This window comes from Elephantulus edwardii, unplaced genomic scaffold (assembly GCF_000299155.1).
Source record: "Elephantulus edwardii isolate Elephantulus edwardi_28Jun2011 unplaced genomic scaffold, EleEdw1.0 scaffold00290, whole genome shotgun sequence".
NCBI lineage: Eukaryota > Metazoa > Chordata > Mammalia > Macroscelidea > Macroscelididae > Elephantulus > Elephantulus edwardii.
In genome coordinates, this window is record NW_006400040.1 from 1,992,538 (window position 1) to 2,006,981 (window position 14,444).

Below are 14,444 nucleotides of genomic sequence, written 5' to 3' on the forward strand. Positions count from 1 at the left end.
TCCTGCTGAATATCATCCAGAAATGACTGGAACAGTGCATTGACAGAGAACTACCAGAAATACAGGCTGGGTTTAGAAGAGGTCGTGACATTAGGAACATTATTGACAATGTCAGATGGATCTTGACAGAAAATAGAGAGTACCAGAAGAACGTCTATCTGTGTTTCATTGACTATGCAAAAGCATTTGACTCTGTGGATTACAACAAATTATGACCAACCTTGAGGAAACACTTTAGAAATGAGGTAGACCAGGCCCGAAGGCACAGAGCAGCAGCAGCAAAAACCTCCTGTTCTACTGGGCCCTAAATCCTTTGCAGTAACTACACAGACCTCAAATAACCATGCTCACAATTATGGAAATTATTGTAGACATTACCAGGATGGAATTTCTTAGTCAGGAAAATTTCTGAAGCATACTGACAGGTCTTTAAGTGTTCAGCCTTCAATTTTGGGGATTTAGACTAGTGTTATAAAGGCTTACCAAGTGAGATACCTCATCTCTCCCCCACCAACCCCCTGACCCCGCCACCCCTGCCCGGTCCTCCAGCCAGATTGGGCTAAGGCTCCAGCAATCTCAGGTCTCACTGGTTCTCAGCTGTGGCTGCTGCTCCTCTCCTGTAGGTTCTGGCACAACTGGCATAGGAATCTTTGGTTGCAGAGGAGACTCAATGCATTCTCTACTCCTACTTAATTCTAGTAGTGAGATTTCCCCAAATTTACACAATTTAACTGCTGTTTGTAACAGGTTAAAATTTGTTTTCAAACATTTATTTTAATTTTCCTTAATTATGATAGTCTTCTCTAGTTATTAAATGATTAATACTGTGTTTTCACACATCATCAACAGATGGTAAATGTGTATCAGAGCCAGTATTCAAAATACTTCTCTTTCACAGGTTTGTTTGTGGGTTGTTTTTTGTTGTTGTTGTTTTTTTATTATTAAAAAAAAAAACAGAAAAGGTATGGGCAGTTAACATTGGAAAGATTAATACCAAAAAATGTATACTAGGATTTAACTCTAAATGTCAAGAGAAATGACCAGAAAACTCTGGGGAAAGAAAAAAAAAAAACACCAAAACCCTGTTATTCTTGGGTATATATTGTTGACTTTAAGAAATTCAGAAAAAAAAATTTTAAAGTGTAAAATAACATCCACACAATTTAAATTGAAAAACAAGTTAGCATGTTGCTTCAATGGACAATGAACACACTGAATGCATTCAATCAGAGCATGTATACTTCTTATTCTACTAAGGTTGCATCTTCCGAAGCAGTTCTCAGTTTATTTGGGACATGGAATAATGATAGAGCAAATTTATTTTCACCAAAGACTAGGTAATAAATACTTTACAAAAACTCATTACTGTTACCAGAGCAAAATTACCACATTTGCTTTTGCTTCGTATTTAAAGATATATTTGGCAGGCTTAATCACTTAATAAAGAAGATAACCATGGTCATTATGACAAGAGTGAAATTAAATATTAGATTAAAAAAATCAGGAAGAATGATTGAAAGGAATCTAGTTCAAATCAGAATCAAAATAAAGGACAAAAATATATTTGGGGTTATCGCAATAATATTACACAATAACAATGATATTTATTGTTTCTCAGCTTAATATATAAATAACCCTAATATTCTTAAAGATGAAAATATATTGAACAATGTGTAGTGTTAAGTAACTCTAATATAAAACCTAGTTCAACAATGGATGAAGATGTCCATCCCAGTCCATGGCATTTTCAGTCACTTTGAATGCACGCAAACCAAAAAGAGCTGGACATTGAGTAAGGAAGACCTGATAATCGATGCCTTTGAATTATAATTTGGTGATCTCAAATAGCAGTGATTGTAAGAATGACAGAAGGCAAGGTGGTCTTTCATTCGGTTATATGAGTTCAGTGTCATTATGAGTCTGAACCAAATTAACAGCACCTAACAACAGTATACCTTATTATGTTTTAATTCTTTAAAAATTAGTATTGTTTAATCAACTATAGTATTTACTTAACCAAAATGTTAATGGTTCCATACTTTTTTATAAATAGTACTGTACTAAGTAGTAGTATTTATTAAGAAATCATTATTAGAAAGATGTTCTAATATTTTAAACAAGAAAAAGCATCTGTTTGATAATATGAAACCATCATTTCACATTTTCAAACTCCAGTTGCTTAAAATTAGATAATCCTATTTATACTGACACTGGAAAAAATTTCAAGAAATACCATATAAGCAGGAGCCAATAGTAAAGAAGAAAGAAGTTAAAGCTGAATTAAAGATATTAGCAAAAAAAAATAGGGCCCCAAGAATAGATGGGATACATGGATTGATTGACATGGTTCAACTAACAAATGGAGCCCTGGACACACATACCAGTCTATTCCAGGAATTTGGAAGACAGATGTCTGGACAACTGATAAGAAGAGATCCATATTTGTTCCCATTCCTAAGAAAGGTGAAACAACAGAATGTGGAAACTCACAAACAATATCATTAATGTTACATGCAAGCAAAATACTAGTGGAGATCATTCATAACTGACTAGAATAATACATAAAGGGAACTGCTAAAAATTCAAGCAGAGTTTAGATGAGGCACTGCACCAGGGATATCACTGCTGATGTCAGATGAATCCTGGCTCAAAGGAAATAATACCAGAAGTATATTTATTTATGCTTTATTGACTATGCAAAGGCATTTGACTGTGTGAATCATAACAAGTTATGACTAACATAGAGAAGAATGGGAATTGCAGAACATTTAATTGTGCTCACAGAAAACCTATACCTAGACTAAGAAACTACTGTGCAAACAAAGCAAGGGAAAACTACAGTTAAAAATTAAGAAACGAGTGCATCAGTGTTGTATCCTCTCTCCATACTTGTTCAATTTATACACTGAGCAAAATATTCAAGAGGCTCTATGATGAGGGCAACTAGATGAGGAAACTCATCAATAACCTTCATTATGCAGATGACACAACCTTGCTTGCTGAAAATGGGGAGCACTTGTTGCAAAAGATCTAAGAATACAGCCTTCAATATGGATTACATCTCAACATCATGAAAACAGAAATTCTTACCACCACTGGACTAGGAGGCAACATCATGATAGATGGAGAAATGATTGAAGTTGTCACCAGTTTCATCTTACTTGGATCCACAGTCAGAATCCTTAGTACCAATTTCCAGTCACAAAATCTGAAGATGTATTGTACTAGGAAAGTTGCAGTTAGGGAGCTCTCCCAATTATTGAAGAGCAGGGATATTAGTTTGAGGATGAAGATACAACTGATTCAGTTCATGTTCTTTCCAATCAGTTGCTGTGTATCAAAGAGCTGGACAATGAATAAGGAAAACAGAAAAAAATTGATACCTTGGTCTGTGTGGTGTTGGAGAAGAGTACTGAATATCCCATGGACTGCCAAAAGAACAAACAAGTCTTGAGAAAAGTGCAGTCACAGTGGTCCTTGGAGGCAAAGATGATGAGACTTCATTCACAAAATTTGAGCATGTAGCTAGGATAGGCTATTCCATGGAGAAGGACATAATGCTTAGAAATGTGGAGGGTCAACAAACAAGAAGAAGACCCTCAACCATGTGCTTTGACACAGTGACTGTGCCGTGGGTTCTAACGTGTCAGGAATTATGAGCATAACACAGCGTTCAGATCTGTGGTTAATAGGGTCGCTATGGGTCATAATTCTATGGCAACTGACAACAATTTGAATGGTAATTTTACTTGTTTGCATTTCTAAGTAACTTATGTATAATCTTTTAATGAGGTTAGATATATGAGTGAAAATGATCTGATCTTAAAATTGTTAGCCTAAATAACCAGATTCTTCCAGTTTCTGATAACCTGTTACATGATGCTGAGCCCTCTATTTGTCTCTGATCTTGCTACTCAAAAGGAGACATTTGTCAATTATTTTACATTTTCTGCCCTTGTTGATATTTACAAAGTTTAGGTTGACCTTTCTGCTCTTGATTGTATGTGAATGTTCATACATATATTTGAAAGCCAGTTTTGTCTGTATTTTAAAGGAAGTCTTAACTGCAAATGTTTTCCTAGGTTTGCTCTTTGCTGTGAATGGGAAGCCTTATTTTGGAGACCAACAACCTGTACAGGGATTTGTAATGAACTTTTCAAATGGGGAAATTATAGGCAACTTCAAGCCAGTACGCAAGGTATGTATAAGCATTGCCTAGGTTTTCATTTTTGTGGAAATGAAATGCACAAATGAGCCTAGACACAATAAATTTATGATTGTATAATTTCACAAAAAAAAGGTGAATCACTATGATGTCTTTCTTATCTTAGGTGACAAGTATATCCTGTATGTTTTTGTCTAGATACATTCTCTTGTGATTCCTAAATTTCCTCATGTGAAAATTTATGCTATGTATAATTTGAAGGTTCTTAATAGAATTTGCATATTGTGACTTGTGTAGATAAAAAACATTTAAAAATTCCTTTAAAAATTAGTCTTTTCTTCGTTTTAGCCAAAAGCAAGGACACTATAGTTGAATCAGTTGTGTTTATATAGTTCTCTAAGACCAAACAGAGAGCTCTAGCGGCCTAGTGGAAAGGGGCTGTGTCGCAGTTCCAAAGACATGCAGTTCAAATCCGCTAACTGCTCCATGGAGAACAGATAGGCAGTCTCCTCCTGTATGATTAACCTGTCCCTGAAAACCCACGAGAAGGTCAGCTATGGGTCAGTTCTGACTCAACAGTACACAACAATAACAAGACTCAATAGTAACTGCTTACCTTTTTGTTGCTATGATGTATTTAGCAATAAAACTTGAAAAACAGCATTTTATGAAATGTATTCAAGTTCTAAAACCTTGGTTTAGGTAAAAAACTAAAGGCTAGTTTTGGCTTCATAGATGGTTTATTATTGTTCGTTTATTCTAACAGCTTCTTGTATAGTAATTATGGATTAGTGTGGTCCCAGCCTTTGGTCTTTCCAGTTTACTCTCTCTAAAGCCTGATTGCCACAGTGAAAAGAATATTCATATACACTGAATCAATATTTTTGTATTGTATCAGTTTTCTAAATTTAACTTGGCAAAACACTGCAAGTAAAAGTTATTTTTTAAAATTGTTTATAACTATATTTATTGAATTTATTTGAATCAGAATTCAACTATCAAAAGGCATCACTAGACAAAGTACATCCATAAAATAATTTTCATATTATTTTTACCACGTAGCCTTGGTGATGCAGTAATTAAAGAAATGGGCTGTTAACAAAAAGGTCAGAAGTTCAAACACACAACCACTCTGTGGGAACATGCCGAATCAGTCTGCTTTATAAATATTTATAGCTCTAGAAACATTACAATAGTCCTACTCTGCCCTTCCAGGTCATTAGGAGTTGGAATCAATTTATTGTCAGTGATTTGGGTTTGAGATCTTTAAGATACGTGATGACAGTAGGTTTAGGTTTGAGGTCTTTAAGACATCACATTTGCTAAATTAAAAGGTAAGTTTAAAAATGCTTCCATCAGAGAAAGGAGTCTCTTAGACATACTGACAGCCTGTCTGGAGTTTATCATCACATTTCTTCCCAGATGTTATTGAGTACCTACTATGTACCAGATTCTTTTTTTCCTAGATTACTGAGGATATAATTATGGTAAGCAGAAGATAACATCCCATCTTTCAACTGAACCTTTAGTCAGAGCTTTTACAGTATGTAAATCAAATCAAACTGAACCTGACCTAGTTTCCTGTACAAATCTTTTCCTATGAGTTTATATATGTTGTGTTGTTGTTGTTGCTGTTATGTGCTGCTCCTCATAGCGACCCAAACAGCCCTAAACCCTGCTCTATCCTGTGCCAATCTTACTGTCTCTGACACACTTACCCCCTATTACTCCAGTCACTGACTCAAACCATCTCATCAGGGGTCTTCCTCTGTTGTGCTGATCCTCCAATCTCCCAAGCATGATGTCCCTCTCCAGAGACTGGTCCCACCTTGCAGTATGTCCAGAGTCAGAAGCTTCAGAATCCTTGCCTCCATGGAGCAGACTGGTATCACCCTCGCTAGGACAAATCATTATATAGAAATTAGAAAATAAGATTTTTTTTATAGAAAATTTCCCCTGAAAAACAAATCAGCTATCAAGTATAAATTCATAGTATACTTTCAGAAAGAAATTCATTCTAATGAGAAAATTTTGTATTTCAGCTGTATATTGATTATCTGGTCTTCATTATTTTGCCCCTGCAATAACCTCCACCTGACTATTGATAAAAAAGTAAGATACTTAACTATAAGGTCACTGCTTTTTATCAGTATAGTATTTACCTTTAATGCAAGTATGCATCTAGAATTAAAAAAATAAATGCTAAACTATATAATATAAATAATCCTCACTCTTAAAAGTTGAAAAACTTTAAAAACTTTAGAAAGCAGCATGTCTAAATATCAGCATTCTTTGGACTTTGAATGATTTCATATTATGTGAATTAATGCTGTAATCTTGAGCAGGGAGCATAAATCAAAGATAAAATTTACTTTTCACTTATGTGAACAAGACATAATACCACTTCAACATAGAAATTATCCTGTATTGATTCAGTAATTTAAAATAAGTTAGTAAACTAAATCTCACAGAATTTTCATTTAATTAGATTATGATAATAAAGATTACATTTGGGGGAAAAATAATGTAGTAAATTAACTCCTGCATAAGAAGAGATTCTGTTTGCACAACAGCCTCCTGGTCCAGGTACAAGTTTCACATGAGCACAGTTAGTTCTTCTCAGTGTGACCCATAACTTGTTACAATCCACAGAGTCAAATGCCTATTCAACAAATACTCAACAAATCATAGATAGACATTCTTCTGGTATCCTTTACTTTCAGCCAGGATCCATCTGAAATCAACAGTGATATCCCTGGTGCCATGGCTGCTTCTAAATCCTTCTTGAACTTCTGACAATTCCCTCCTTGTGTACTTTTCTTGCCATTTTTGAATTATCTTCAGCAGTATTTTGCTTGTATGTGATACTAATGATATTGTTTGAAAATTTCCACATTCTGTGGGATCACTTTTCTTGGGAATGGGAATAAATATGGATTTCTTCCAGTCCATTGGCCGGACATCTGCCCTCCAGATTTCCTGGCATAGACTGAATAATGAGTGCATGCACAGCTACAATCTGTTAATCTTTTAAACAGGTAGGAGAATGTTGTGCGAACAAAGCAAGGGAACAATACATGGGTTATAATTAAGATGGGAATTCATCAGGGTTGTATTCTCTCTATATACCTATTCAGTCTGTATGCTGAGCAAATTAGTCAAGAAGCTGGACTCTATGAAGAGGCATGTGGCATCCAGATAAGAGGGAGGACTCATCAGTAACCTGCGTTTTGCAGATGACACAACTTTGCTTGCTGAAAGTGAAGACTTGTAATACTTTATGCAGAATATCAAAGAATACAGCTTTCAATATGGATTGCATCTCAATATAAAAAAAACAAAGATTCTTACCACTGGAGCAATAGGCAGTATTGTGATAGATGGAGAAAAGATTGAAACTTTCAATAACTTCATCTAAGTTATAACAACAGTTAACATCCTTCGTATCAGTAGTCAGGAAATCAGGAGACATGTTACACTGAGAAAGTCTGCTGTATCCAAATTATTGAGAAGCAGTGATATTAGTTTGAGGAGTAAGGTGTGTCTGATTCAAGCCATAGTCTTTTTGACCACTTGCTATGATAATCATGACAGATGAAAAATTGATGCCTTTGATCTGTGATGTTTGAGAAGAATACTGAACATCCCACGGACTGCAAAATAAACAAACAAACAAATAAACCCCATAAACAAATATGTCTTGGAGAAAATGCAGCCAGAGTGCTATTTGGAGGCAAAGATGATAAAGCTATGCCTCACATACTTTGAGCATATCGCTGAGAGGCTGTTCCTTGGAGCGGGACACCAAGCTTGGAAAGTGAAAAGTCAGCAGAGGAGAGAAAGACCCTCAGCTAGATGATTTGACTCAGTGACTGCTGCAATGGGCTCTCGTGTGTCCGGAAGTGTGAAGATGCCACAGAATAGAACAGAGTTCAGATAGGTAGGTTTTACTCGACAACACTTAACAACAGTACTCATATTTGATAAATGAAATTGGACTATAATGATATCTTTTAATCCCTGTAATACATATTGGGATGCCAGAGATTATGTAAAGCCACAACATGAATGTGATACAGCTTCTTAAAAGAATTTAATATTTGTTATTATGTAAATTTAAGCATTATGTTTGTGTGTATGATAGTCAATGTGTTTATCATAGATTTTAGAAATGTCTCATGAACTGTTAAGACAAAGCAGAACATTTTAAGGGAAGGCTGCACTGGGCTGTGACGCTAGGTGACCAAGGAGGAGGTTATCATTCTTTTGTTGTCATTTTTATTTTGTTAAAGATAGGAATTTGCAGAGTGTATTAGAATATATCTAAGTTCCTTCAACTCTGAAATCCTGAAGACAAACAACATAATCTTGCTGTTTAAAATTATACAGAACTGTGAAATATTGTTGTTTTTGTTATTGTTTTGTGCTGTCAAGTCACCTGTGACTCATAGGACCCCATGTACAACAGCTCTGAACCTTGTTATGTCCTGACCCAACCTCATTGTCTCTGACAAACCTACCCCCATTACCCTAGTCATTGAGTCAATCCATCTCATCAAGGGTCTTTCTCTCTTCACTGTCTCCCCACCTTCCCAAGCATGATGTCCATCTTCAAGGACTTGTCCCTCCTTGCAACATGTGCAAAGTATGTCAGATGAAACTTCCAAGGAAACTTACCTCCAAGGAGCAGCCTGGTTTAACCCTCTCCAGCACAAGCCTGTTTGTTCTTATAGCGGTCTGTGGTATATTCAGTACTTTTCTCCAGCACCACAGCTCAAAGGCATCAGTTCTCCTATCATTCCTAGTCATTGTCCAGCTTTCTGATGCATAGAACATAAATGCAAAGACCATGGCCTAGGTCAGGTACACCTTAGTCTTCAGACTGACATTCTTGCTCTTCAGTTCTTTGGAGATGTCCTTGAGAGCAGACTTCCCCAATGCTATTCTTTTTTTTTTTATTTGTTTAATTTTTTTTTTTTATTTCCTTGCTGCTGGTACCAATAGTGTTGATTGTGGAGTAAAGCAAATTAAAGCTGTTAACAATCTCAGTCTCTTCACCGTCTATCATGATGCTGCCAATCAGCTCAGTAGTGAGAATCTTTGTTTATTTGATGTTGAGCTTTAATAATATTGAAAGCTGTAATCCTTGACCTCCTGCAGCAAATATTGCAGTTAAGTGCTTTTGTTTGCAGCAGAAATAAAGGTTCGTCCAGCAGTGCTACCTGCTAAGGCTCTCACTAAACCCTTACCATAGTCCCACTGGCCCTATGGATCAGTTTAAGAACCATTGATATTTCTTTTAGCCTTGAATTTATGATTATTGTGATTTATGTGAGGCAAAGACCTTGGCCAATAAATACTTCACATAGTCTCTTTCCTTTCAGTTCTGTTCTTCCACTTATTATAGTATTTTTCCTATCACGAAATGTGAAGCAATTTGTAACCATATGTTTTTAAAAGCCATTTATAAAAGCATATTTTGTATAGAACAGGCACTGCCTATAATTTTTAAGTTTGTTGCCACCCATTAGCTGAACCAAAAATAAAGATGAATGTTTAATGACAGGCTTAGGAGATTTCAACAAGGCAGCATTTTGATTTCTGGCTCTGTCTTTCTTTTGCACATTTGTCACAGCTCATTGAATGCTCTGAAGGAAGAGTCTCCTTGGCACAGCTCTCATTTTCATTTTTAAGCTGTGGTGATTTTTAAGCATAATAGTGTCTCCAAAGCATACATTCTTCCGCGCCTCTTAAAGTGAACTAAGGAGAATAGTTCATCTTGTTAGTGACCTTTGTACTCAGCAAATTGAGGTCTGCAGCTATTAGCTTATGACACCACAGTCTAGGTAATGTCATTTCCATATGCACTAGTCATATTTTTAAGATCTATGTAGTCAGGCAGGTCTGCTGGCTTCGAAGATGAAAAAAGTATCTACACCTTGCCAATAGGAAGCTACATGACACATTTGGAAATTTCAGTAAACACATGGAAATGTCAGAGTGCACAGTGTTTCAATGTTTTAAGCCTGTCAGTTCTTCTAGAAACTTGTGTGGCCCCAAGAAATTCACACAACTGCTCACCTGACTTCTGTATCCCTAGGCCTGAGAAGACAGTAATTTGAAATGGATGTAGGACATGAGGAAGGTGATATTAAAATACTAAGTGTCTGAAGTAGATACAAAAGTCTAGGGAGTATTGAAGTTTTGGGTCTGGGTTTTTCTTTGATTGGTTTAGTTTTTCACAAATTCAGTGAAAACTCAAATTTGTTTTTATGGATGATGGAAAACTGCAGACGTTGGATCTGAGGGTATAAAACTCATGTTCTTCTTGGATATAGCCCAAATGCCATGAATCTGAATTGATTGTTCTTATTAGTAATATTCAAATAGTTTTTAAGGGTAGTTTAGCTTGATGAGAAGGGTTGTTGTATACTGTCGAGTCAGAACAGACCTATAGCTGACCTTCTGGAAAATTTTAAGATGCAGTTTATCACATGGGAGGAGAATGTCCATCCTTCTCCCATGAAGCAGCTGGTGGAGATGAACCACGTGCATCGGGATTTCAGTTCAAGACCACCAAGTGCTCCCCTGATGGGAACAGTAACGTAATTAATATCTGTTTGACTTGTACAAATTAAAAGAGGCACATTTTGATAGATATTAAACGTTAGAAGAAATAAAAGGCAAAAATAAATTTTAAAAAGGTAGGGGACTCAATACTAGTTGTGTAGGGAGTTGCACTTTCAGCTGGGAGACGGGTGGTTCAGATCCACCAGCTGCTCTGAAGGGGAAAAGAGCTGTCTCCTCCCATATGACTTATAACATCTGAAGACTCACTAGACAGTAAGTTATGACTCACTTCCGACTCAACTGCATTAAAATAATTTTAAAATAAATAAAAGAATTTGCTTGTAAATGTTTGCTTTTTAATGTATTTGGAAATTAGTGGTAAAGGTTGTTCAGTATGTCCCAGTATCTAGCATTATACTTGACTAAAATTTGCTATGTAATAACTCAGAGACTAAAGATGCTGTGATTAAAAAGTATTTTTTGTTTGGTTTTTAAAAAAATTTGAGGGGTTTTGTTTTGATTTTTGCCTGTTGTTTTGCTGTGTACTTTATTTTCCTACCTTTTCATGACAGAAAAGGGTAACCTCACTACTTAATGTGTGACTTGCTGTTTTGACAGCACTTTGACATGCCTCATGATATTGTTGCGTCTGAAGCCGGGACAGTGTATGTTGGAGACGCTCATGCTAAGACCGTGTGGAAGTTCACCTCGACTGAAAGTATGTCCACATTTTCCCCCAGTGTTATTGCTTGAGAACATCTGAAATTAAAATGTTTACGTTCCTTTCTCTCTTAATTGACAGGAATGGAAAATCAAGGTGCATATTGGCAGTTGTTAAGAATTAAAATATTTTTCTAAGTTAGGAGGATTGTCTCCCCACTCACCCCAGGCAGTTGTCCTTTTGATTGTAGGAAGTTCTCAATGCCTTAAGTAATTAATGTCTGTTACATAGAGCCAGGATTAAATCCAGCTTACTACAGAGGGAGGAGAGGGTTTTGGAAAGGCAAAGGAGCTGAGTTGTTTCTATACAGGCATCACTACCCATGTGGCTCTTCAATCTCAATAGCTGTAGAGCATTTAGGGATGCCAGCATCTCCCAGACACATGTTATTCTGAACAGGAAACATTGTACATTTTTCATTTAGGCTTCATGTTTCCTGAAATACTGAGTTCCTGTATTTTCAGGGAACTTAAAAGTTTGCCTGAAGACAGAACTCTGCTTGGTTAAGATTAGGCTATCTAGGTCTAGAGTTTTCAAACTACAATTCAGGCAGTATTTCTAATTCTATAAAAGCATACTAACTTGGACTTTGCTATAATGTGCTTAACACTGGTTGTCTAGTGTTAAAGATGTTGTACTGCCAACCCAAATGTTGGCAATTTGAATGCACCAGCTGCTTTGTAAGAGAAAGATGAGCAGTTTCCTACCATGTGGTTTACAGCGTTTGAAAACCCCACAGAGCGTCAGCAATGAGTCAATTCTGACTTGTTGGCACAGTTTGAGCTTTGGAGTTTTATCATATTCTTAGATACTAACTAAGTTAAACTTAAATCTACCCTGAGATGCCTTAGAAGTGAGGCCTAGTGAGAGATCTATTGCCAAAAATATCAACCATTTAAAACCTTATGGAGAATAGGTGTACTTTGACACAAACTTAAGTTGCATCAAGTCAGTGGCAACTGGCTTTTTATCCTACCAGTTGTCTAAATTGAAGAGCACTGAGTGCTTACCAAGCCATCATCTTTTCACATCTAGAAATGTTTTTATAATATGCTAAGTTGTAAACTGCTGGGAAGATTTTGAAAACTTTACTCAGATAGTACACAGTTCTAGGATCCCAGTTAAATTTGTTAGCCACTGTATTGAGATCCAATTTTTTAGTAATATTTACTGCTTTGTAATAAGCACTCTGCTTGGTTGAGTACACAGTGGTGTTCAAAAGAGTAGCTTCACATTCACCTTAAATATACCCACTGCCTACATTCTCTCCAGAGGTGTGGACATTAGAGCTGGTTCAAGCCCACCAGTAATGGCAAAAGATGTGGCAGTTGATTAAAGATCGATATACTTGTAAGCCCAATTCTGCTTTCTCTGTAGGGTCATTATAAGTCAAAACCAACAGCAATGAGTTTAGTTTTCAATTATTCAGTCAAATCCATTTTTGTCATTTAGAAGATAAGGAATCCAACATGGCAGAAGTACTAATAAATCTGAGATACTATACATGTGAAAACAGAAATACTTGCTATTTCGAAGATAATATAATATTAACTCCAGGAAACACCCATTCAAAGTATGAAGATACTGAAGTACTATTTCAGTGGAATAACTTTAATTTGTATTAAGGAAATATTTTCTACTAGAAAAAATTAATATAACAATATTCTATGTTCTTTTCAAATGTTTCTCCTGGGTATTCTGATATTCTCTCTTTTTCTTTCTTTTGTGTTACAGGAATGGAACATCGATCAGTTAAAAAGGCTGGCATCGAAGTCCAGGAAATCAAAGGTTGGTCAGCTTTCTCTCATGACTGTGAAACCCAAGGCTATTTGTGTTGAATTTCTTTCTGGCTCTTGGCTGCACTTAAAAAATTATCAGGCTAAAAATATAATACAATCTGGTCAATTATCCACAACTTCTGCTGTATTCTGAGACTGTAAGCCTGCATGTTGCCACTGCTTTTGCTGATAAATGTAGTAGTAATAATGAGCTCAGGTTCACTGACTTCAAGTGATGGAGAGTGATTGAGGATGTAAGAAATCTATAATCAGTGGGTCAGGGAAATTCAGGGGAAAAAGAGTAAGTTAGTCACTTTTGAAAGTGCATTAACCTCAAGCTAGCAGAAAAATACCTTTCAAAGTATTGGGAAGGATCTCTTTTTAATGGATTCTAATCTAAAAGAGTGAAAAATATCTTAGATGTGTTAATGTTATAGCAGCTAATGAGTCAGTTGCTCCCTAAGCCTTTATCTTAGTAACATTCAGACCCTCATCATTTTTTAGTGTCTTCTAGAGTAAGAATTCCTGGGTTGTGCAAACAGTTATGTACTTGGCTGCTAACCGAAAGTTGTAAGTTCAAATCTCCCAAAAGAAAAGCTTGGATATTTATTTCAGAAAGATGAAAAACATTGAAAACCCTGTGGAATGAAGTTTTACTTTAAAGTACATAGATCACCATGAGTCAGAATTGACTTGATGGCAACTCTTTTGGTTACGTTTTTTGGTTTTTGTGTTAAAAGTAGAACTGTGTCTTGGTTTCACAAGGCTTGTGGTCTATAAGAAGAGGTGAAACACCCATGTACTTACTGTATGTGTGCACATGTGTATACATATATACACACCAATATATAATTGATATATAATATCAAAAAAAAGGGGCACTGATAATTGGTACTGGTATACAACCACTGGGGAGCTCTGACGGCCTAGTGGCAAAAAGCTGTGCTGTAATTCCAAAGGCATGCAGTTAAAATCTACAAACTGCTGCACAGGAGAAGGGTTAGCATTCTCTTCTCATGAGATTAATGGCCTCTGAAAACCTGTTGAAGGGTTGTTCAGCTATGGGTTGTTTCTGACTCAACAATAATCAACAACAGCCACAACAGTTTGTCACTAGATACATTCAGAATTCTAGTTAAGTAATTTTCTCCTTTTCCTTGGATCAGTCTCTATTTATACATTTTCTAACACTGGCAGGCACTAACATAAT

At 36.1% G+C, this 14,444-nt stretch overlaps 1 protein-coding gene across 6 annotated transcripts in view; it reads left to right on the forward strand.

Annotated features, from left to right (window-relative positions):
• Nucleotides 1–14,444, forward strand: part of PAM (peptidylglycine alpha-amidating monooxygenase) — a 313,806-nt gene that overhangs the window by 286,720 nt on the left and 12,642 nt on the right. For all 6 annotated transcript variants that reach the window (XM_006900674.1, XM_006900675.1, XM_006900676.1 and 3 more), the window contains 3 exons: nt 4,083–4,198; nt 11,354–11,453; nt 13,191–13,244. In XM_006900674.1, coding sequence (XP_006900736.1) covers nt 4,083–4,198; nt 11,354–11,453; nt 13,191–13,244 — 270 coding nt within the window. The remainder of the gene's footprint in view (nt 1–4,082; nt 4,199–11,353; nt 11,454–13,190; nt 13,245–14,444) is intronic.